The sequence below is a fragment of the Malania oleifera genome, chromosome 6 (genome assembly GCF_029873635.1).
Source record: "Malania oleifera isolate guangnan ecotype guangnan chromosome 6, ASM2987363v1, whole genome shotgun sequence".
NCBI classification, from domain to species: Eukaryota; Viridiplantae; Streptophyta; class Magnoliopsida; order Santalales; family Ximeniaceae; genus Malania; species Malania oleifera.
The window spans coordinates 110784633-110809413 of NC_080422.1; the positions used below are offsets into that span (position 1 = coordinate 110784633).

The window sequence follows — 24781 nt, forward strand, 5'->3', positions numbered from 1 at the left end:
ACCACCAACTCCTCACCTTTTGGGCCAAGTGGGGGGCAACATACTGTATCCATGTCAGAGGGAGAGTATTCCAAGTTCCAGCAGTATCAAGCATCACAACAAGCTTCACTTCCCACTACATCCCTTGCCCAAACAGGTGATCCAATATTTCTCGTCCTAGTCCTTGGGTCATAGACTCCGCTACCACTAATCACATCATAGGTATACCTAGCTTTTTCTCCACTCTTCAATATCCTGCAAATTTACCTTGTGTTACTCTTACTGATAGATCCACTACTGTAGTCAAGGGAATTGGGACTATAAATCCCACTTCTTCTATTTCTCTTCCTTCGTTTTATATATTCCCAAATTTCCTTTCAATCTTATGTGCGTTAGCAAAATTACTAAATCCATGAATTGTTCGACAAAATTCTTCCTTGATTCTGCGATTATTCAAGATTTGAAGACGAGGAAGATGATTGGTGGAGGGCGTGAAGCTGGTGGACTCTATCACTTTGAGCCGCTATCTCCTTCTACCACCTACGCTACTGCTGCCACACCTTTCCAAATTCATTGTCTCCTGGGTCATCCTTCATTGGAAAAGTTAAAATGTCTTATTCCTAGTTCGAATTTTATGTCTAGTCTCAAATGTGAGTCTCGTCAATCGAGAAAGGACCATCATGTTTCTTTCGCTTCCTGAGTCAAAAAACGGGCTACATGCCCTTTTATGTTAGTTCATTCAGATGTCTATGGTCCTAGTAGGGTTGTGTCCAAGTTGGATTTCCAATACTTTGTAACCTTTCTGGATGATTATTCAATAATGACTTGGTTATATTTAATAAAAGATAATTCTAAGTTATTTCATGTATTTTGTGCCTTTCGATCTTAAATAAACACTCAATTTGGTTTGCTAGATCAAATACTTCGAAGTGATAATGCTAAGGAGTTCTTCAATGCACAATTCACTAATAAGACTCAGTTTGGCATTGCTCATCAATCATCCTATGCCCACTCCTTAAAAAAATGGGGTTGCAGAGCGGAAAAATAGACATCTTCTTGAAATCACTCGCTCCTTTCTTTATCAAATGCATGTACCTAAAGTGTTTTGGAGTGATGCTCTACTTATTGCTTGTTATTAGATCAACAAAATATAATCCTCTGTTCTTACTAGTAAAATCCCCTACTCCATTCTCTTTCCTAATTCACCTATTATTTTCTCTTCCTCCTTGTATATTTGGGTGTGTGTCCTTTGTTCATCAGCTAAATTCTGGGGTGGATAAGTTGGAACCTCGTGCTATAAAATGTGTCTTTCTGGGCTACTCATATACTCAAAAGGGATATCGTAGCTGTAATCCTGTGCTGCATCACTTCTTTGTCTCTGCTGATGTTACCTTCTTTAAGTCTACACCTTACTACACCCAGCCACTAAGCGCTTCTGAGCTCAATGAGTCTCTTCCTTTGCCTAATCTTCCAATTCTACGTTGTTGTCCTTGCCCAACTAACCATTTGCGTCTCCATGTAGTTTGAGTCCTTCTCATCCTTTTGATCATCTTAATTTGCAGGGTGTATTCACGACGGTGGCTCCAAGGAAGAGAGTCCCCTCTAGCTTCTACTACCACGCCTTTGGTTTCCTCGTCTGATGATCATACTTCCCATGATGTTGATCCTCCTATTGTTGTTCCGAAAGGTAAACACACATGTACTCAACATCCCATTTCCAACTATGTTTCTTATCACTCCTTATCATCCTCCTGCTATTGTTTTGTTACTGCTCTATCATCTACTACCCTTCCTAAATCTTTTCCGGAAACCTTAGCTCATTATGGGTGGAGGGATGCTATGGTTGAAAATATGAACGCTTTACATGACAATGGTACTTAGGGCTTGGTACCTTTTCCTCCTATCAAGTTTATGGTTGATTGTTACTGGGTTTACACTGTGAAAGTCAACCTTGATGGTTCTACGGCTCGTCTAAAGGCCTGTCTTGTTGCTAAGGGATACACTCAAATGTATGGTCTGGATATTCTAATACTTTTTCTACGATTTCCAAACTTACACTAGTACCTTTGTTCATCTCTTTGGCTACTACTTATCACTAGCCTCCACATCAGTTAGATGTGAAAAATGCCTTCTTGCATGGTGACCTTGAGGAGGAGGTTTATATATAGTAACCACATGGGTTTGTCACTTAGGGGGAGTCAAGCTTAGTGTGCCGGCTCAAGAAGGCTTTATATGGTTTAAAACAATCTCCCAGAGCACGGTTTGGTCATTTCAGTGTTGCAGTACTTGAGTATGTTCTTCAAGCGTGTGTTGTGGATCATTCCATGTTTTATCATCATACTTCATCAAGTAGGATCTTTCTTGTTGTTTATGTGGATGATTTTGTTATCACAAGTAATGATGATAAAGGTATTCAGAGTCTCAAACTTTTTCTATAGACTAAGTTTTAGACCAAAGATTTGGGATCGTTGAAATACTTCTTGGGTATAGAAATATCTAGATCTCATATCGGAACTGTTTGTCACATAGGAAGTATGTTCTTGATCTATTGGATGAAATTGGCTTATTGGGATCTAAACCGATTGATACACCCATGGATCCTAATTGCAAGTTGATGTCAGATATGGGTGACTTGCTACCTAATCCTGGACAATACCGAAGACTCATTGGAAAGTTGAATTATCTCATAGTCACTCGATCAGATATATCTTTTGCAACAAGTTTTGTGAGTCAATTTCTAAATTCCCTGAGGACAAGTCATTGGAAGCAGTAATTCCCATCTTGAGATATCTCAAAGGTGCACCTGAGGGAGGTCTTTTATATCGTGATCAAGGTCATATTTATATTCATGGATATATTGATGCAGATTGCGCTGGATCACCTTTCGATCAGAGATCCACCACTGGGTACTGTATCTTTGTTGGTGGTAATTTGGTTTTTTGGAAGAGTAAGAAACAAATTGTCAAGGCAAGGTCAAGTGCTAAATTAGAATATAGAGTTATGGCTCACACTACTTGTGAACTTGTCTGTTTGAAGAGCATGATGGAAGAATTGGGGTTTTCACATTCTCAGCCTATGAAGTTGATGCGTGACAATCAAGTTGCTCTTCATATTGTCTCCAACCTGGTCTTTCATGAGCAGACGAAGCACATTGAAATTGATTGCCACTTTGTTCGGGAGAAACTTGTGCAGAAGCTCATTACAACTGCTTAGGTGAAGTCAAATATGCAGGTAGCTGATTTGTTTACCAAAGTGTTGGGGGTGCTCATATTAAATTCATTTGTAACAAGTTAGGAGCTTATGACATTTATGCTCCAGCTTGAGGGGGAGTGTTAGAGGTTATTTATGTCTTTTAGTATTATTATTATTGAGTGTGTTAGTACGTTAATTAGTTAGTAAGGGTGTTATTGTCATTAGAATGTATTTAATTTGTATTATAAATAGAGGGCGAGACCTATCATCAAGTTATGTTGTTCATTTTAATCAAATCTTAACAAAAATGTTATCCTTCTAATCCCCAATATTCCCAAACACTTCTTTCTTCTGCACCTTAAGCCTATCTTCAACGAAACTCAGCTTCTTCATCACCCTAAAACCAGCCCACCCTAATCGTAGCACTACTTCCACCATTCCCAAATTCTTTCCCGAAAAGGCGAATGAACCAACCATATATTCTCAAACAAAAGGGAAGGGAATCCCCATAGCATGTCATTAGAATCCAGGAAAATAGGGATATAATTGGAGGTAGGTCTGACCAACACCTCTTGTACAATGTTCGGAAACAATTCTTCCCAAACATCTAAAACAAAGAATCTATAAATGCAAGAGCAAGCTCTCTTCCCCCAAAACCCACTCAAGTAACACTGCTATAATTTTAGGGAACATTTCTGAGGCCACCATCACGAATAAGATTATCCAATCTTCGCATCCCACTATTCAACCTACAGAACCCCGACCTCTCCCTCATATTACGATAAACCATTAAATCATCTCCCACCATCCATCGCAAGCTACAAGGACCGAACAAACTAGTCAACTCTTCAAAAGAAACTATTCCACTACGATGAAATGATAGGGTCGTACACAGAGGCAGACCACCACAGCCCAACTCTCTTAATATCTAACAAGACAGACAAGGAAAAAGAACCTAGTAAAGAATCCTTTTAACAAACAAATTCTAGTGTCTCAGGCTACTAATTGACCCCTTGAGGCCCGCCGACTCCCTCAACCTCAAATATCAAATACTCCTAAAAAGCTGAGGGCTAATGTCTCCAACTTGGTTTCCTGGAGAAATAAAATATCAAGGTCAATTTTGTTAATCAAATATCTAACAACCTTCCTTTTACTCAAACTCCCTAAACCCCTAACAACCCTTTTTGCACTGTTCTTAGACCATAAATCTCCAGAAACTGGTCATAACTCTAAACAGGCAACAGTAGGTTACTGCCAAAACAGCGGAGGGAAAGTAATGGGCTTGGAAAGGCATTCTCTCAAGCAAGGAAATAAGGAAATCCTTGAACCTTATTCCCCTTGTCATCTTTTTGGGTGGATGGAAAGATAGAGGAGTTTCGAAGGATCGTCGACACCATTTCATGTTATCAAAGACTGACAAATTACTGCTTTAGCTAGTTGGCATAGAAGATAGTTGTTGACTTGCACTCATGAATCATACAACTCGCGACTTTTTTGACACCCTACAAGAAGGCTTTAATAGATGATAATGAAGGGGTGGTGTATCCTAGACCAAATCTTCTAATTTTTTTCGTTTGTTTTACCTGGGTGTTCAACCCCAATTTCAACCCAAAAGAAAAAAGGATGGAGCCATGCATGCAGAATTCATGCAAGGCCGTAGACTACCAGGGCTGCCAGCTTGGAGGTGCTCTTGCGTGACCATGTTTATTCCCAAGGAAATACATGGTACCAAATAGATTGGGCATAAAACCAGCATAAAGTCGTTAAGGGCAAAAGTTTTTTTCTTTTTAATATTAAATGAAGAGATCTTATAGATTTCATTAATGGATTGAGAATTTACACGAAGGAGAATAAGACATCTCCCAATAAAATATGGAACAAACCAGAAGGAAAATCTAAAAACAACAAAAGAAGGAAGAAAAAATCATACCATCAGATTACTCCAATCTTGCTGAACTCCCAGAAAGCTATTGACCCGAGGTTCCAAACATTCCACGGACCTCTCTGAGATTTGGCAAGAAGATGTGGATCTCCCTTGAGGTTTTGAAATCCCATGAATCTCCCTTGACATGCGAGTTCTGGAACACTTGAGCCCCCTCCCTAGGCTTGTCTTTTTACAAAATGTCCAGAGAAGCATCTTTTTTTGAAACTAAAAGGAAGTTTGTGGAACTTTTTTTTTTTTTTCAGGACGAGGTGGGGTGGGGTGGGGTGGGTGGTTGGAGGGTGGGGGCATGCATCTTTTTGCCAAATCTAAAGGAAGTTTATGGAATTTCTGAAACCTCTGGAGAGGTATGCATCTGTTTCCCAAATCTCAAGGAGGTCAATGTCTTTTGCTCTTATCTTAATGTTAATATACATGAAGGATTTGTATCCTCTCCTCTTCAATAAAACTTCTTCTAATGAAAATTAAGAACACCTACCCTGATTATCAGCTTCTCCCATTTATTTTGAAGTTCTTCTGAATTTTCTAACTTTTCCTATTTTCCCTGATCTTTCCTAATGCTGCTTGATTTTCCGCAAAATTTTATCTCAACTCCTCTCTCTTTCCGGAACTACGCTTTGCAGCAGTTGGTAACAGGTGTATTTTACTGCTGCTGGTATTCCTAATGCTGGAAACAGATGATGACAGCAGCTTCTGAGTCTGCAAGGCTGCCAGCCACTGCTTCAGCATGCCCCTGCATATTTTTTCTTTTTCTCTGCCCCAACTCTTATGTTATTTATAGCATGGACCTCATAATTTCCTGTCATCTAAGCTGCTCCTACCTCTATAAACTAAATGAAATCCCCAATATCAATTAACATAAATAACTTTATAAATGCACAATATACTTAGTATAAACTCATTCAATACAAAAGCGAGAGCAACAACCATTCAATTTTTTTAAAGTAATTTAAACTTAACATGGGGTATGGTTATCATAGATATTTTCCACCTCTTCAACCTCCTAGCAACTCTCAAAAACAGGGTCCCAAGAAGAATCAGCGATTGGATTACTGCTTAAGAAGAAATCTAAATAAGTAATTGGCCAACTTAGAACACCACAATTTGCTATCCTAGCAAAATGGTTCGAGTTAATCCCAATAACAACCACAATGCGACTCTTATAGAAGTTAATCCTAAGCTTAGGAACTTTTTTCAAACACCTGCAAAATGGTTAACACATTGGAGAAACTACCATAGCTTTCGAAATAAAAAGAATGATCTCATCTTCAAACTGCAGATACAATATGGGAAGGTTCACATGGCGCACCAAAACCCTCCCACCAAACCCCTATTCAACCCCTCCATCAACATTTTACTCAATGCATGAATCACAATAGTGACAGGAGGAGGAAAGAGGATCTCACTGCTTTCAGACCCCTAGCCCCACTGTTCACCAAGACAAAAAAACCACAGATGAAAGGCACCCCTTAATGCATTTCCTCCATATCTCTTCAAGAACTTTTCTGTCCATCGCTCTATCTAATAAGCCCTGACTCACTCAACCAGCTCTTTCAAAATCCAGTTTCAAAACCAAGCCCCTCTTTTTATTTCAGACAGCATCTTCAACAATCTCATTAGCTACCAGAGCTACATCAAAAATGTGCCTATAACCAATGAAAGCACTCCGACTATGGGAAGTGGTATCCAACAAGACACTAGCCAATCTCTTAGATAAAATTTTAGTAAGGATTTTCTACACACTTGTCACCAGACTAATTGGCCTGAAGTCCTCAACTCTAGTAGCACAATCTTTTTTGGGCACAAAGGAAATAAAAGTAGAATTCACGATCCTACCTAAAAAAAAAAATCACAAAAGACTCTAAGAAGATCTTCCTCCAAAGAATCCCACCCATCTTATAAAATTTAAAATTTAAAAATTTAAATAAATAAAACACACCATTGTAAACCCATCTGGCCCTGGAATCATTCTAAACACCATTATTATAAGGGACTTGACCCTAGCAATGATGAGATTATTATTTGTTTTTATGGATTTTATCTAGAAGAATGTTGCATGCCTTGTCTCTCATATATTTTAGACGTCATCTACAGTTCTACCTCATTCCTTGTGTAAATCCACAAGGTCCAGTACCAAGGCATTCTTACACTTGATGTAACATACCTAATATACATTAGTTTATTGGGAAGAGAGTTTTGGGAGATTCTAAATGGCAACATGCAGATGCAGAATTTGGGACATACAATCTCACCACCTCCTAGACTGAGATTCAATTTTATGGCCTAGGTTGAATCTTGATGAAAGTCCACAGTAATTCATAGGCCCAATGTTAAATGTTAAGTAACTGGGACCTATATTGCCAAAGATAGTTGTGGGCTGACTACAATTAGATCATTATGTTCATGAATGCTAAATGTTACAAGAAAATAAGTTTTCCTTAAAGGACTAGTGAAAGCATAATATTTTGGAATCGACTAAAATCTATAACTCGTGCCATTTTATTTATTTCATGTGGTAGAATAGTCATTCATAAAACAATGAGGCCAAGTCCTAAAACTCCCTTCAATTCAAAAAGATAAAGTTGTAAAGAAAGGATATTATGAATATTCTATCATGGTCTTCCACCATTATTGGATGTTAAGAGTTTTTTGGGTAAGTGTGTTCGACGGACTGCTTGTTGTGGAAAATTCTATCCTATCTAAATATTAGATTTCATGGGATAGGAAACTATTAAATTTGAAAAACTATTATGTGAGTGGTAAGCGGTTCAATCACTGAAACCATGTGAATGGTGGGTTTGACACTTTGACTTAACTAGTCCATGTGGCCTAGAGGCCAAATGGTAGTTAGAACATATTTGGCAAGCATTAAGTAACAGTTACCTGGTCTTAGTGGGCATTGAGATTATCAAGTCTTAGCTAGGATTGACCCCGATCTCAGCTGGTCAAACCCTTCTAACAAGAGTCTCTGAAATCTATTATAAAAAATACAGATTTAATAAAATTGAGAGAGGTAGCATTTAGATTTAAAACCCAACTCTAATGGTTTTTTACCAGACCTAGTTTCTTGGACGAGGAACTTAAAATTTGTCTTAAAGTTTCAAAAAGATATCATATGTACTTAATGTTCTTATGGACCTATGCACTACCAGAAGAGAGCATTGAAGAGGAATGTACAACATAAAAGAAAAGGAAAGCTGATGACCTACAGGTGAGATGCGATATGTCGCATTGGTGACCAATGAGCTCCAGTGGCAACACGTTAGTATGAAGAGATCATACGGTAGTCTAATTCATTTATAAAAGTTTACAAAGTCATGCAACTAGGTCATCTATCCCTAAACATGGGTTCAAAATGATCATCCATATAAAAGAGTTGAATATGTTTGGAATGACTATAGATAACAAGCTAGCCAAAGATTTGATCTGTCACTGCCTGATTTATTCTCATAGTTTGTGATGAAACCATAAGAACAAATTTGACTGCTCACTTCCAGAACTCTTAAGCATGCTTCACCGTAGAGGCACAAAGGGGACCATGAGGCAAGGAACAAGGCCTGCCCTCCTGATTGTGATTGATAGGCTCTCTATTTCTAAGGCCAAGCCTATAAGCAGGAGGTCTGAGGGAAGGGAAAGCAGCCCTCAAAGGCAAAGAGAGGATCAAAAAAAATAAAGACATGCTTCCACTGGGATAGAGACCAACACTGGAACTTATTGTACTACCTTGAAGGAGAATCAGGCATGTCATTATTCAATATTTTCTTATATTTGGGCATTGGACTCCAACAGTATTTCTCATATTTCCAATTCAGTGTAGGAACAAAAGTAAAACAAAGGGTTGAATAGAGGAAAGGTCACCCTAAGAGTGGGAAAAGGAGCAAGTGTTATTACATTTGCTATAGAGACCTATTTTTTAGATAGAAAACATTAGCTGTAGAGACTTGTCATCTGAAGCTACCATCCTAATTTTTGTATAGAATTAAAAGATTGTTTATATATTCAAATTGTTATCCAGAACAATATTTCTATTTCTTCTTTATCTAAAAAAAAATTTTAAATTCACTTCTGAGAAAAATGTGTTCCTACTATTTGAATGAAATTTATGTTGATACACATACTTTCATTTCTTAAAGATGGATGGCAACTTATTTTATAACACAGAGAGAGTATGCCCAAACGCACATCAACTTCAAATAAATTTTTAAATGAATGAAGAAGCCTTCTCTCCTCATCCTTCAAATATTTGTTTGACTCACAATAATATAGTAATGTTAAGAATAATATTACCAGCAACTGCAACTGTTTTTAGCTCTAATTGACTAATATGTTATTTTGGCCAAAGTCTTTGTAATACTACATAGGATCGGTGTAATGTTATTACTTTTGGATAGAAAAAGAAATTTTATTAGGCCAGAAAGGAGAGTGCAATGAAAGGAAAGGAATCCTCAAACAGAAAGGGAGAACAAAAGAATAACCACAACCAGCTCAATAAAGCCATCCAATTGCACTTGACATCTCAAAGCAAAAGCCCATAAAACATAGATAATATATACATATATTATTTTTGCAATACACATTTATACATATGTTACATAATTAAATATATATTATGGTGTCATGCTGACATCACCAATTCGACCCATAGATTCAACTGACACGATGGCTTCACTGGGTTGGTCATTGCTTTGGGTATTGTTGACTTTTTGAGTCCGATCCCTGTTTTGATGCTGACAAACTACTAATGTCTTATGTGTGTACTTAGTATGTGAACAAGTTTAAAATTCAGCACACATAAGATTAAAGGGACTTGGAAGTCATGAAGCGCAGAAAGCTCGTATCACACACTTGGCGTATTCCATGGATCAGAAGAGCAAGACAGAAGAAGAAGACATCTACTTTCAATTGTATTGCATTTTGTTTTATTTTGGTCTATAATAATTGCATGGCATGCATGATGTGGATGTAAACTCAAAATGACCATAAACTGACCCTAAGGACCAGCACTTTACACAGAAATTCATTTCTTGAATAACTAACTGGTTAGGGTTAAAGATTAGGGCTAAAACGAAGTTTACAAAAATTTCGGTCGACCGACACTAGGTTTTTGGGCTTAATTAAAAGTCTCGGTTGACTGACCATCGCAAGGTCATTTGACGTTGGTCGACCGAACTGAGAAAGTTGACCAAAATCAAAGCTTCGGTCGACCGAACCCTTGACAATATAAATGCCTCGATCGACCAAACTGACCAGAAGTCAACATATTGACTTCGCTCGGTCGACCATTCTAAAATGAACGCGTCTTCCACAGTCGACCGAACTAACACGTGTCTTACCCCCAACAACTTGGTCAACCGAACCATTAGTTCAAAACTGCCTTGGTCGACCAAACCTCAAAGATGGTCAACCGAACTTTGTCTTGGTCGACCAAACGCACGAAGGGTTCCAAAATCGCCCTGAGACAGTCGACCAAATCCGTAATTCAAAATTAACATGGTCGACTGAACATAACAATATGGTCAACCGAACCTCTCGGGTTGGCAAAATTTTTACCGTGGTTAAACAGGGTTATTTTTCATTAAACATAATTAAACATTTTTAAAAATACCCCTTGTATCCCCCAACGGTCATATTTTCACCCAAGTCTATATAAAGGCCCTCATAACTCAAAATTAGCAAATGATTAGATAGAAAATCCTCTCAAATTTTCATATCATATTTTCATCTTTCTAAGCTTATTTTTTCATCATCTCTTTGTTATTACTTTGAAAATCATTTTCAAGAGAGAGTTTTATTTATCTTGGGCATTTGTTTTACAAAACAGAAATATATTTACTCTCATAGTGCATTTATCTTTCATATCCTATTTTGAGAGTATTATTCAAGTTTCTCCCACATATTTCATTTGATAAATATTCTTGGGAGTTAATATTATTTGCTTGTGAATCTTGCACATCCATTGCAAGATTCAAAGGCTCATTTGCTTGTACTTGAGAAAATATTTTTGAACCATAAACCCTAGATTCTCCAGCACCTTATTGAGGAAAATATTTTTGGAGAAATTTCTTATTTGGGCATAAAATCTTTAAGCACTCATCATACACTTTTTTACTCAAAGATTATATTAAGAAAAACACCATACTCACACTGAGCTTGTATTCATATCATACGTGAGGGCATTATGCTTATTGTTGTAGGCATCTGCTTGTTATAGAAGCATTCATTGTTGTACCAAATATTTGATTATCTATTGTATTCCCGACATATGGTCGGAAGAGGGTGACTAGCCCTGTGGATAGTCTCAGACTCGGTTAAGAGAACTTGGTGCACCATCCTGGTAAGGTGTTGTATTAGGCGTCGCTCCACCCATTAAGCGAGCCATAATGGAATCCTCTTACTTGTTAGCTTGAGGCGGGGACGTAGGCAGTATTAGTCAAACCCGATAACATTTCTTGTGCCTGTTTTTAATTTCCACAATTTAAATTTCAGCACTTGAATGTTTGTGTTTAATTGTTTGAATATTTGATTGGATTTATGATTATATAAAAAGACCCTAGGTTTGTGTAATACTGTTTGTGGAATCTGAATTGACCTAGGAGAAAATTTTTAAATACCCAATTCACCCCCCCTCTTTGGAATACACCAATTCTAACACGTATTTAATCCATGAGAATTATAATGACAATAATGTAATAAGGATGAGAAGGAGACGTTAGCAAGAACAGTAATCAACCTAAAATTAATAAACAATAGTTGTCTCAATCAACAGTTTCCAGCCCCAAAACAAAGTCTGACTAGTGCTAGAAAATCAAATATGTACCTAGATTCATGGGAGTTGAACCTTGTGGTTCATCTGAGCTGTCCAACTCAAGTTTGCGCCTTTTAATCCTGAGATCCAATTAAGAGAACATCAGAGATATTTTGAACATCAAATATTTGACAATACTATAGAATTGTTGTGTCTAGTTAAACTTCCTCCAAATCTCTAATGCATCATCAACAAACTTGTAGAGATGACTATTCCCACAATTAAACCCTCAAAAGAAAATTATTAAGATAAAAGAATCTGCAAAGAGGATGACAAATCTTTAAAAGAAAAAAAAAACAAAGGAAAAGAAAAAGGAAACTAATTCAATAAAAAAAAAAACAAGATTAAGCAAATAAAGCCAACTAATCTCACCAGATACCAAAAAAAAAATGCCTACTCTGTAATCACACTTAAATATTTAAGAAAGGTCCAGGTGCTTTCAAATTTAAAAGAGAGCTTATTTGGTGAAATAGATAAGTAATGAGTAAAAAATATGTAATGACAGCCCATATTTACTAGGAAAAAAAAAAATCATGGAAAATATTTAGTTGAAAGTTCAATCACTAGAAATCATGTTATTGAACACCATGCTCCAAAATACTCTCACAGATTCAAAGTTCTTAACCTTTTTCAGATAATTATGATCCCAACTCTCAAATCTCTTACAAAAAAAAAAAAACTCCACCCATGTGGTCGACATATTGCAGTCAGGAGTAAGATGTAGATTGCAATTATGCAAGCATGGCAACACTACCCGAGCCTTTCTATGACAACTCGACCATGGCGACCTTCCCCTCTCCCTCTCTCCTAAACCCCTTTCTCCTAAAGCCTTCCCCTCATGATCAGCCACCCTCTAATATTGACTCGTTCAGCCTTGCTGATTATTTCGTCACTGACCTGAAATCAACTCAATCACAAAACCTAGAACCAGCCAACAAGCTTCAGATATTCCAACCAGCATCAGAGCTGCATCATTCTTCCTTTATTAGGTGAGCACCTTTGAAACCTTCCCATGATGAGCAAGCATTCTGGTAACCCTTGACGATCATAAGATCATCATCCCCAACATATCTTGGACCTCGAAACATTCTGAAACCCTCGATTACCATCAGAACAACCTCACCCACCTAGTTCTGCAGGCCTTTTTATACTCGGATCACTTTCACCCTCCTAGAATGCCTCCCCAATTTTCTGTTTGCACCTGAACCCCATCGCTAATTTGTCATGGCAACAAAGACAGGAGGCTTTGCAACTTGCAAAATTGAAAGGAAGGCAGTATGTTTAGTTATTTTAGCCTCCTCAACGTACCATATCACAAAATTTGCAGAGAAATATGTCTCCTCTGTTGAGACGGAGAAAGAGGAGCTTGTATGGACTACAAAACTGACAGGGTGATATGTCAAGCTAGTAGAGGGAGCAAAGGAGGTCGTAGGAGACTTATTTTCAGTAAAGCAAGCAGCAAAGCGAGTCTCCAGATTTTAGAAAATGGCAGAGGTAGATACATGTGTTTGAAGAAGAAGAATAATGGAAAAATCAATGTAGTATAAGTCCCCAAAGCAATCCAGAAAAGTGGGTGGAAGCCACCTTTGCTGCTTTGCTGGAACTCTCTTTGCCCAAGAACAAACACAGTGAAACTAACCTTGGTAGCTGGAGATGTGCCAACTGTGGCTCAATGAATGTTAGGTCAGAGGAAAGTGCAGAGAGAAGAAGCGTTTTACAGAGAATTATGCTCAATATCTCCTTTGCCGATGTAACCAAAGAAGTTTCAAAGAAGGGGAATGAATCAGGAAAGGCAACCGTTCGAAGCCTCAGGAATTGGGGAGACTTTTTTCCTTACAGGAACTCCAAATTTTTCAAGAAGGTAGCAGGAAAGAAAGGAATTGTTCTGTTATGGACAAGGCTGGGCCAGAAACTCAAAGTCCCTACTCATATGGGCCTAAAAAACAAAAGGCACATGGGTTATTAAAAAACAGTGCACCGGCCCAATATGGGATGCTGATAGGACTCCAACTCAAGAAATTCAGCATGTACACATGTAGGGCTTGCAGCTGAGGTAGGAAGAGCAAATAAAGAATCTGCAAGCTCAGGTAATTTGGTTGGTTGGAGTTCAGGGAATCAAGGAAGCCCTTTGGATGGCAATGACCAAAAGGTCCTTGAGGAAGCAGAGTTCCTCATAACCAGCAGGGACCAGACTGTAATCAACAGGGACCAAATTGAAAATTGCAACCAGGTCTCCCCTTTCTTCCCAGTGCCAAGAGAAGAGATAACGATGGGACGAGGGGGAATTTGAAGATGATCGGTCCTACGACTCAGAAGAAGATTTGGGCAACATTTTTGAATCTGAAATGAAATTATTGGTCGATCAGGTGAGAACTGACCTTGAACATGCAGATGAGGAGGGTTTAAAACAGCTCTTTGAAGCGACATCAGAGGGTTTGAGGGGTCAGGGCAGCGTGAAAGCAGTAGTTCAGAGATGATACCACAAGAATCAGAGAGAGATTGTCTTCATCCGATCTCGGTATTGCTCAAGAAGGTATAAATTTTATCAATAAAAATCCTAATCATGTGTTAGCATTAAATAATGAGGGGCATTTGTCTTCTGAACCTAGCCTTAGGCTTAATATTTCCCCTTCTTCTAGTAATCTAGTTATTCCTTCTTTTGGTTTGGGGGGTGAGTCTGGCAAGGGTGATTCTCTCTCAAAGGGTCTTGATACATCTTTCACTAGTAAAGAAATTCTTCCTCTTCCTAATCAACACTTTCTTTCTTCTGAAACTGTATGTCATAGGGAAGATTCCAGTAGATTGGAGGGCTGTGGGTTTAAGCTTTGAGGACAGTGAGAAACACAACAGAAACCCACAAAAATTCCTTGAGGGCCTCAGCTTGGAGTTACTTGACACTAATAGGCATTTGGTCAGTGTGGATTTGAGCCCTAGGACGTGTGAGTAGGAAAAAAAAAAAAAGTTCAAAAGAAGCTTAAAAACTTGGTCTCGATTAATTACGATGGCGGTAAAGGGGCAGAGAAAGGAGGGAAACATGTCAAATTATGAGGATAGTTGGAATGTTGGAAGTTTGGGTGGGGGGGCAGGAAGAGGAACCTGATTGAGGAAATTTTGGTAAAGTATCCCCCAGACATAGTCGTCATCCAGCAAACTAAGCTAGAACTAGTAGACTAGGGGGTTGTTAGCAGATTTTTTTTTTGGGGGGGGGGGGGGGGGGGGGGGGGGGGGGGGGTAGTTGGGATTGGAAATTTTTGCCCTCACATTGCACCTCCTGTGGCATCCTCGTCATGTGGGACTCTCAGAATGTTTCCAAAGTTGACACACTGGAAGCTTTTTCCTCCCTTTTCCATGCCTTTCAAAGTGAGAAAAGGGGGGGGGGGGGGGGGAAAGGGTTCCTCAATTTATGGACCTTTGCGACCAACTCTCAGAAGCTCCTTCCATGAAGAATTGTACTTCGTTTATGGTTTCTGCTGCCCTAGATGGATCGTTGGAGGCGATTTTAATGTGGTGATATTTTCTAGAGAGAAGAAAGGGGGGAGTTTTATCTAGTATGCAGAACTCTGATTCTTTGATTAGGGACTGTGGTTTGAGAGATATCCCCTAGGAGAACGCCTCTTTTACTTGATCCATAGTGGGAGCAAGAGCGGTGGGCAGTAGATTGAATAGGTTTCTGTTTTGTAGGGAATGGGAGGCGAGTTTCTGAACCTTACCCATAGTACTCTCCCTAGGACCACATCTGACCACTTCCCTATTTTGTTAGAATCTAATAAGGTAGCATGGGGGCCTACTCCTTTTAGGTTCAAAATTATGTGGCTGGACCATGCAACTTTCAAAACTCGGGTTAGGGAGTCGTGGAGAGAGGAATGGATAGGGAGTGGAAAGGTTTTAGGTTAATGTGAAAATTGAATTGAAACGTTTGAAGAATAAGCCGAAAGTAGGTTCAAGTCTACTGGTCTGTTAGGATGCCTCAATTGCATGCATCATTGCACTTCCACTTGACACCTATAGCAATGATAATCGGCTTGTCTCGCCATGACCTTCTCTTGAATTCTCAAAACTTCTGTCACTCCACCCCCACAATAAGGAGGAGTTTGGGGATATGTTAGAATAAGAAAGACGAGAATTATGGGTGAGTTGGAATCCTTGAATAGGAAGGAGTAGGAGGTTAGCCTTTCAGTTGGCCAGGAGAGTAGGAGAGTTTCCTTGAAGAATGAGTTGGGAGAGGTTATTTTCCAGGAATTAAGGAGTTGGAGACAAAAGACCAAACTTAAATGGGTAAAAGATAGTGATTGTAACTCCTTTTTTTTCATATGCTAGCCAACGGTAAGAGGAATAAGAGTTTGATTTGGGGGTTAGATATGGGAGATGAGAGGGTTTCTAATGACCTTTGTCAGATTGCTTCCGCAATCACTAATTTTTTTCCAAATTTGAGTTCGGAGGTTGATAATTGTAGAAAAATGCTAGAGGAGCTGGATTGGCATACTATTACCGGTGATCAAAAGTGCTGGCTAGAGAGACCTTTTGAGGAGGAGTAAAAGGGATAAAGCGGCAAGTCCAGATGGCTTCAACATCGCTCTTTCCCAAGATTGTAGGGAGGTTGTTTTAAATTCAGCACTTTTTTTCTGAAAAGTACTTCTACATAAATGGTTCCAAATGATCCCTAAGAGTGATTTGTTGAAATTTTTTACTGAATTCTTTGGGAACAGAACTTTAACCAAAAGTATTAACTACTCCTTTATAGCTTTGGTGCCTAAAAATGTAGATCTATTAAGGCAGAGGATTTTAGACCTATTAATCTTGTTCCTAGTGTGTACAAGATTATTACTAAGGTTTCAACTAATAGGTTGAGTGTGGTGCTTGCTAATACTACATCAGAGCAATGAAAGTAGAATTCATGCTCTTGCACACCTCTTCACTCTTATAAGTTCTTCAAAAAAATTCAAGACATCCTCTTTTAACACTTTCCAGTTGTCCTAAAAGAAAGCCATTGTGAATATGTTTGGACCCAGTGCTTTGTCTCTATCTATATCAAACACTACCCACCCAATTTCCCCCAAATAAAATGGTCTCTCCAACCACTTAGCCACATCTTCCACTACTGGTTTCCAATACAGCCACTCCACCATTAAATTACACACATCTCGATACAACCCCTTATTAAAAAATTATAACGAAAGAAGGTATATTGGGTAATGAGAAGGCACAACCATGCAATGGAAAGGAGTCTAGCAGAAAAGAAACATGATACAAAGAAAGGAAAAAAAAGGGAAAAAAAAAAACAAAAACAATGCTCACAAAATAAAACTAGATAATTTAGCCAAGGAATCCTCTTTTCAAACCCTTTCCCTCATAGTTTACTGCGCTTTTCAAATTTGCTAATTCCCTTTGTCCCTTCACTTTCGACTTTTACCACAATCCATATGCACTTCATTTCCTCCAACGTCACTCAATTTTAAAAACCATTTTATCCAAAGGATTTTGTGCTTCCAATCCTTCTTGGGAATCTCCACCATGGGTGTAGGCAGAATTCCATCCCTATACTGAATCTCGTTCACCAACCCATCATTATCAAAAATAAAAACTCCCTACAAACCCTCCAATGGGGGAGGATGAACATACGATAAATCCCCTATTTCATCGCAGGAATCAGAAATGTACCGAATTTCATCCAATAGCAACCCTCCACCACAGTCAAACCCAATAATATATTCACTCTCGGAATCTGAAAAATACCCCCATTTCTTTACCATTTTTTCTTTACTAATCTCATTACTACATCCAGCCTTCTTAGCACTAGGGTCTTCCACAATACTAAACTCTCCTTTAGAATTTCTCCTTAGTAACTTTGGTATTGACTCACCCGAAATTTCTTTCTTTTCTTCAAAATATTTCTTCATTTCAGCACCCATACAACCCGCCCTCTATGAGCATAAACCTTATTTCCATCAAATCTATTGGTGTTAAACGACGATCAACAGATTTCTCCCCAAACCCAGCTTCTTATTTTTTATTTTTTCCTGCACCAATTTCTACTGCCTCTTCAAAACTTGATATAATTTTAGCAACACCATCTTTTGGGTTATGGACTGTAGCATCAGAATTGTCTCAAAATCAAATGTTGTATATCAGCACATTTAAGCAAATAGTTAATTTCTTTTGCCACACCATTAAATTGTTTGTATCTTGAGTATTCATATCACAAACATGAACAACATAATAGGGCCTTCAACTACTGTAAATAAAATTATATGTTAAACACAAGAATTTGGAATTTCTTTCACCCAAATAGAATTTGGAGCGACCTGTGAGTAAAATGCATGATATGATTGGGTACTATATGGAGATCTTAAAATGCACAATATGATTGAGTCCTTTACTGATATTTTTAAGGCTCAAAAGGTGCAAAGGAGAAAAGGGAGGAAAGAAAGTGGGCCAATGGTTATGTTTCTGATTCCTGCGATGATCCCATGGACCAATCTTATGTTCATCCAACCACGCTGGAAGGATTGGAGAGGATTTCTATTTTTGAAAACAATAAATTGCATAATAACTAGTAGTGCAATGATGAAATTTTACCAACACCAGTCGAGGTGATTCCTAGGAAGGAGTTAGAAGCCCAAGAGATATTGGATAAATTGGATTTAAAAAAGTGTGATGCTGGAGGAATGGAAGTGCGTTTCGTTGGGTTAAGTACAACGCTAAGAAGGGTCAATGGGAGCTAGCAAATCCTAAGTGCCAGTGAATTACAATGGAAAGGGATTGAAAAGGGGTTTTCTTGGTTAATTACTCTTTTTGCTTTATTTTTTTATCTTTCAATTGTTTTTTCTTTTTTTGTATTTTCTTTTTTTTTATGGGAAATATTTATTGTCCCCTTAATCTATACACTTTCTTTTATTATCACAAAAAAGTGTATTTTCCAGTTGTTGTTGGGTTAAACAAAGGAAAATGGAAGGAAAGAAAATGATTAGCACTAAAACTAATAGGCAAGTTCCTTTCAACCCATTTTCCTCCCAATGTTTTTAGATAATAAAAAATTCAATCAAGAAAACAAGCAAAAGTACAATATATGAAGGGCAAGACATCCTCGAGAAATCACCTAAAAGCACTTACAATAATGCTACCCTCCAATCCTGAGATCAAACAGCAAAATCCCCCAAGAAGATATCCAAAGAATGTTCCCCAAAAAAAGCATGGAAGACAACTCTATCCCATAACAAGTGGAAAGAATTTGTTCGAGCATTGAAAATTATGGTATTTCACTCTAGCCACAAAGTCCAAAGATAGCATGCAGCGCATGTCCCTAAACCCTTCCCCTTTTGACTTTTCCCAAAACCCAAAATCCCACCAACAAGAAATCATCAAAACTTCAAGAGACCACCCACACTTCACCAAAACAAGAGAAAAGAGTATTCCAAAGTAGTCACGCCACCCAATATAGAAAGGGCCGTGTAGTAGTCTCTTTAGAGTATTAGACACTAGGCAGATCATGCAAATCTCTTGGTTGATGGCCTTATAGGGTCTTCACCTGTTACAAGTCATTCATACTACTCCTATTAAGACTCAAAGTCCAGATGAAGACCCTTACCTTGAAAAGAACCTTAGTCTTCCAAATGACATGATACAAAGGAAGAAAAACAAAGGGTTGAAGACCTCAGTAAATGAAGGAAGAAAGATTTGAAAGGAAATGAACCAGATGAAATCCCCTAGACAAACCTTCACCTCACTCCTTGTTTGAGGAACAAAAGAATCCAAAATTCTCAACAAAGTAATGATTTCATCAACCTCTCTTTCATTGAGACTCCAAGTGGAAATCCCAAGAAATAGAGCCTCCCCTACGAATAATAAAAGGATATAATTGGTGCATTATGAACAGAAGATAATCGAAAAAGATGAGGCACCAAAGCCTTTAATGAAACCTCCCACCATCCCACGCTAAGATCCTCCCAAAACCCTTGCTACAATTTTCCTCCCAATTTGGAAGAATCAGTATTGGAATAGTAAGGCCATTCCCATCCATTTGCTTCCCTCCTTAATTTTCCAAAATATCAAATCAAGTTTTCCTTCCACCTTTTTCTCTTCCTTCCAATTCCCTTCCCAGCAAACACGGAGTAAGACACCAAAGACCCAAAGCACCCCAGCATCACTGCATTGAATGTGTCAAGCAAATTATAAACGCTAGTAAGCCAAGCCATATCAAAAGTGCACAATTTTTATTTTTTTTAATAAAAGAAATTTGATGGGACGAAACATGCATAAAGCTTGTTGAATATGTGGATACATAAAATTTCACAAACAATAACCTTCCTACAAATCCAAGACTAAGCTTAAATCTTCAAGATAGCTAAGTTCAAAAAAATTATGATTTCAAAAGAACAGTTCATACATTGATCCAACAATTGAAATAACTTGGCAATTTTGAACGAACCTCTCAATTTCATGGTCAAAATCATCCTCGACTTCTTGGTCCGGTGATGGTTCAGATGAACTAGAATCCAACTCGGCGTCAAGCAATGCCGCAAAGTCATCACTGCTTGATGAGTTCACGGGTGAATCAGTCACAAGACTCATCTGAAAATTCTTTTTTATATAGAAAAAGAAAATACATTAGTATATAGGGGAAAGAAGTACATAGAAAGGAGGATAAATCCACTTGAATACACTTTCGACATTCATGGATGGACATAAAAATATGCACAAGGAAATATACATGTGAATTCAAAGCAAAATAACAATGCAGAAAACAACAACAGTAGCCAAGCCTTAAGTCCCACTAGGTGGGGTCAGACAAATGAATCATTTTCTGCCCTTTTGCACTATCTAAGGAAATATCCTCCAACAAATGGAGGCTATCAAATCCATACTCACTTAGCCCAAGTTATTCTAGGCCTAGCCATCTCCCTCCTACTGCCACTAATACTAATTAGTTCACTTATTCTCGCTGATATGCTATTTGGCCTACATTGCATGTGTCCAAACCATCTTAACCAAACAAAATTAGCATTCTCTTGTTAGCATCCCATCAATGAGAAAGGGCCATATTTTACTGGAGATTGGGACAGTTCAAGCTTAAGTAATACGAAATCAACCATGGCAAAAATCCTCATTTTTGAAATTTAATATCAGCTTGTCTATTGAAATTTAAGAGCTCATGTTTTGCCAAAGTGAACTCCTGCAGAGTTGATCTTGCATTAACAAAACCAGAAACCACCACCCTGATATTTCATTGTTCATTTGCCACAAAAGTTATCCAACCAAAATCAGACGATACTCAAACAAAAATGAAAAACTCAATGCAAAAATAGGGCTGTAGCATCGTTTAATTCAATAGGAAAAACATCAGGAATATTATATTCATAATGATATATATATATATATATATATATATATATATCAGTGATGTTGAATAAGCTCACGCATCATAATGATTTTAAAATAAAATTTCCAAACAAAATTTTTCATGGCATGAATGAGTGAATTAGCTCAGCCTATCATAAGAATGCAATTTGAAAAATAAAAAATGAAAAGGAAAACAGCTTCTTCATCCATTTGAAAGGAGGTTAAAAAAATTAAAATTGATTTACAAAATAAAGGTGTTTGTTTGGCTGGTGAACCTTAATACAGTTAACACCAACAACCTACTGAATTGTAGGAGGCCTTCTAAAGCTTTGTTTAACAATATGAATCCCATGTGTGGGAGTAGCTCTGAGGATGCTTCATATGTGTCTCTACACTGTTCATTTGCATGTGTATTGTGAATTCTTGGTGAAGTGTGAGCATGCCCAAAGTCAGTGGAGGAGCTTTTGAGTATTTCTTCTATTGGATTTGGCCTTGGGAACAGTAAGGATGTGGAGAGGCTCTGGAGGTAGCTCTTTGTGCTGTTTTGTGTGGAATTTGGTAGGAAAGGAATGCTGGAATTTTTTTTTTTTTTTTTTTTGAAAGAGGATATGAAAGAACCTTTTTTGGGACGAAGTGCAGTACTTGGCTTCTTGTTGCGTTTATACTGCAGCCTGTTTTAAGGGCTACTGTTTTTAGGATTTTTTTTATCAAAAAAAAAAAATATTATTAATAGAAAAAAAAAATGTAGAAAACAGGAGAATAAGGAGTCCTCAGAAGAAAACGAAGAAAAACAACCTCCACTGACTCCATACGGCATATCTCCCACCAACTCCATAAAAAATGGCTAGCATATCCTCCACTAACTCCAGACAAACCCATCAGGCCAGAGTTCCCCCATAAAACCAAAAAGACTGCTCCAAATCCTCCAATAAAACAAAGAGAGGGAACAATGCAATGCAAAACGAAATGAGAGGCAGATTCAGAACTACCAAAACAAAGAACACACATACCTGGGATAATGCCTACTCATTGTTAGTTAACTTCATTAAGAACAACCAACCAAATAAAAGCCTTAATTTTTTAGAGGAAACTTTCACCATGCAACTACCATGTTATAATGAAAAAATCCCAGATCAAAAACTCAAAAAAAAACAAAAACAAAAACAAAACAAAACAAAACAAAAAATGCAAGAAAAGTTTCCCAAAGAATTCAGCAACCATTTCCTGAAAAGTTCCCCATTGCAAGGACTGTTTTTTCAGGATGTTAACCGTTACGGAGTGGCATTATTACAGGGATATTGATTTTTTTCTTTTTTTCTCTTTTATGTTTAGGGTCCGTTTGAATCAAGGATTTTATGTGGGAAAATAAAATGAAAGGAAAATAAGGAGGAAATCTTATATTTTCCTTCTCTATTAAATACTATCAAAAATGAAAATTTACTTTAATATGACTAAAAATTTTAAAAAACAAAATAGTAATGATGTGCAAGACCAAATTTTTGTTTATATATTTTTTATTTTCTTTTTAAGTTTCTTTCATAACCAAACATGAAAATGAGGTTTACATTATATTTTTATTTCCTTTTCCTAATATTTTCTGAGGCCTTAAGGACTTCTTGTTTACCGTATTTGATTTTCCTTGCTAGTTTCAACATAGCTCCAATTCTATCAACAAGAAGATTATCTACAAAATGTGTCATTACCAACATTTCTACATTGGGCAGTGATTTTATACACCTAAGCATTAAAATAGTGACAGCGAGCTCGAAACACACAGAAAGCAACATTGAATCCAACATTGATAAAGGGATCAGGTATATTACTATATTAGGTAATATGTGTATGAGTGTGGGTGTGTGATACAGAGAGGAGGGAGGCGGCACCTGCTGTCGCGGAAAGAGGACGTCGCCGGATGCCTAGCTAAAACGTCCGATGTCGCCGAATGCCTTCTCTAACTCGTCGTCGGCCTAGATCGTTGGCCGCCGTAGCTTCAGAACACGCCGGCGATGACCCTTGATTATGCTAAACGGAGAGAGAGAGAGAGAGGAGGGGGGGGAGCGGGATTGATACCGCGAAGGAGAGGGGAAATGAACAATGAAAAAACGCACTTATTTTTCTTTTATTTTAAATTTACTCAAAAAAAAAAAAAAAAACAAGGCAATTGTATTTTAAATTTATTTGAAAATTTTATTTAAATTTAAATAAGTTAATAGAAAGTTAATATAAATATTATATTATAAAATATAACAAAAACAAATTGTAAATGGATTTTTTCATTTCTTATTTTAACTCGAGAAGTAATTACACATTTTTATTTAGTCAAATATATGGCACTTTGCTAACTAGTAGTGTGTGCATGTTGAGATTCCATCATGAATGTGTAAAAAGTTAAATTAAATAATTTATGATAATTTCTAAATCAAACATATAGTTGATTTACGTGTCAATTACGGATTTTGTGAATGTGCTTCATTGTTAAAAGGGTACAATAATTATGCACCTTAGACCATATATTATTGTAATAAATATATAATTTACTTAATTGTACAAATGCTTTTTGATTTATTCTTAACAAAATAATTTAAAAATATTTGAATTTAGCATTTATATTTGAATTGTCTTTACCTTGTACTCAAGTGTGTAGGTGTCATGGGTCGAATATTTCATGCCTTTGTGAAAGGATCGTACGGCGCTAGCTACAACACTCTTTTTTAACTAATTAATCTAGCATTTGCCACAATTCACCAATGAAATACTTTCATTGTCATTCAAGCAAATATAAGCGAAAGCAATAAGCAACTTATAAAAGCAATGGCACTAAAGCAGTAAACAATGAAGTAACATTATTCATTATCACCACCTCAGTTAATAATGTGTGTCCAGCGAAGGAGGCATGTAAGCTAAATATGTTCACAGTAGCTAGTGAGTTTTACAAGTTAATGAACACTCACCCTCCCCTCGGGAGCTTTCTATACTATTCTCACTTTGGTACTAGAAAACATTAATATGATTGAGGAGTCGTACTCCCCTTTTTAGTATAAGAAAAAAACTATCTCTAAAAAATAACCCTAATGCATTTACATGATGGAAACTCATCCCAAACGCACGAGACAAACGATCACAAACAAGTATAATGCCCTGAACAAGCTCAGCTCGTGACGCTTCCCCACTTATGTGGTCGACATTCTCATAGAATTTGATGCTAGCTACACTTCAACTTTGTCCACGAATGGTTGTATATCTTCTGCAAAAACCTAGTTGATTCCTTCGTCGCCAAGGCCTTTCCACTTCACTAAGAACTTATGTCATTTCTTCTTTGAGGATGTGAACTCTCTGTCTGCAAGGATGTTTTTAACTTCTCGTATGTCAGGTTGCACTATCTTTAATTATACTATGGTTTACTGACTTCTGATTGGATCTTCAATGTCGACCCTAAACGACTTAAGGCAACTAACGTGAAACATAGTATGCACTTTCATCCAAGTCGGATGGTCAATTTTGTAAAAGGTCTTCTTAACCAAGTTGGA

At 37.5% G+C, this 24781-nt stretch overlaps 1 protein-coding gene across 4 annotated transcripts in view; it reads right to left on the minus strand.

Moving 5' to 3' along the window:
• Positions 1 to 23347, minus strand: part of LOC131158868 (RNA polymerase II C-terminal domain phosphatase-like 4) — a 66485-nt gene extending 43138 nt beyond the window's left edge. For 2 of the 4 annotated variants that reach the window (XM_058113794.1, XM_058113791.1), the window contains exons 1-3: positions 23138 to 23347; positions 20344 to 20495; positions 11931 to 11998 (exon numbers count right to left, since the gene is read on the minus strand). In XM_058113794.1, the coding sequence (XP_057969777.1) occupies positions 11931 to 11998; positions 20344 to 20486 (211 nt within the window). In that variant the 5' untranslated portion in view covers positions 20487 to 20495; positions 23138 to 23347. The remainder of the gene's footprint in view (positions 1 to 11930; positions 11999 to 20343; positions 20496 to 23137) is intronic. The other 2 variants (XM_058113792.1, XM_058113793.1) reach the window with 2 other exon arrangements.
• Between the last annotated feature and the right edge of the window lie 1434 nt (positions 23348 to 24781).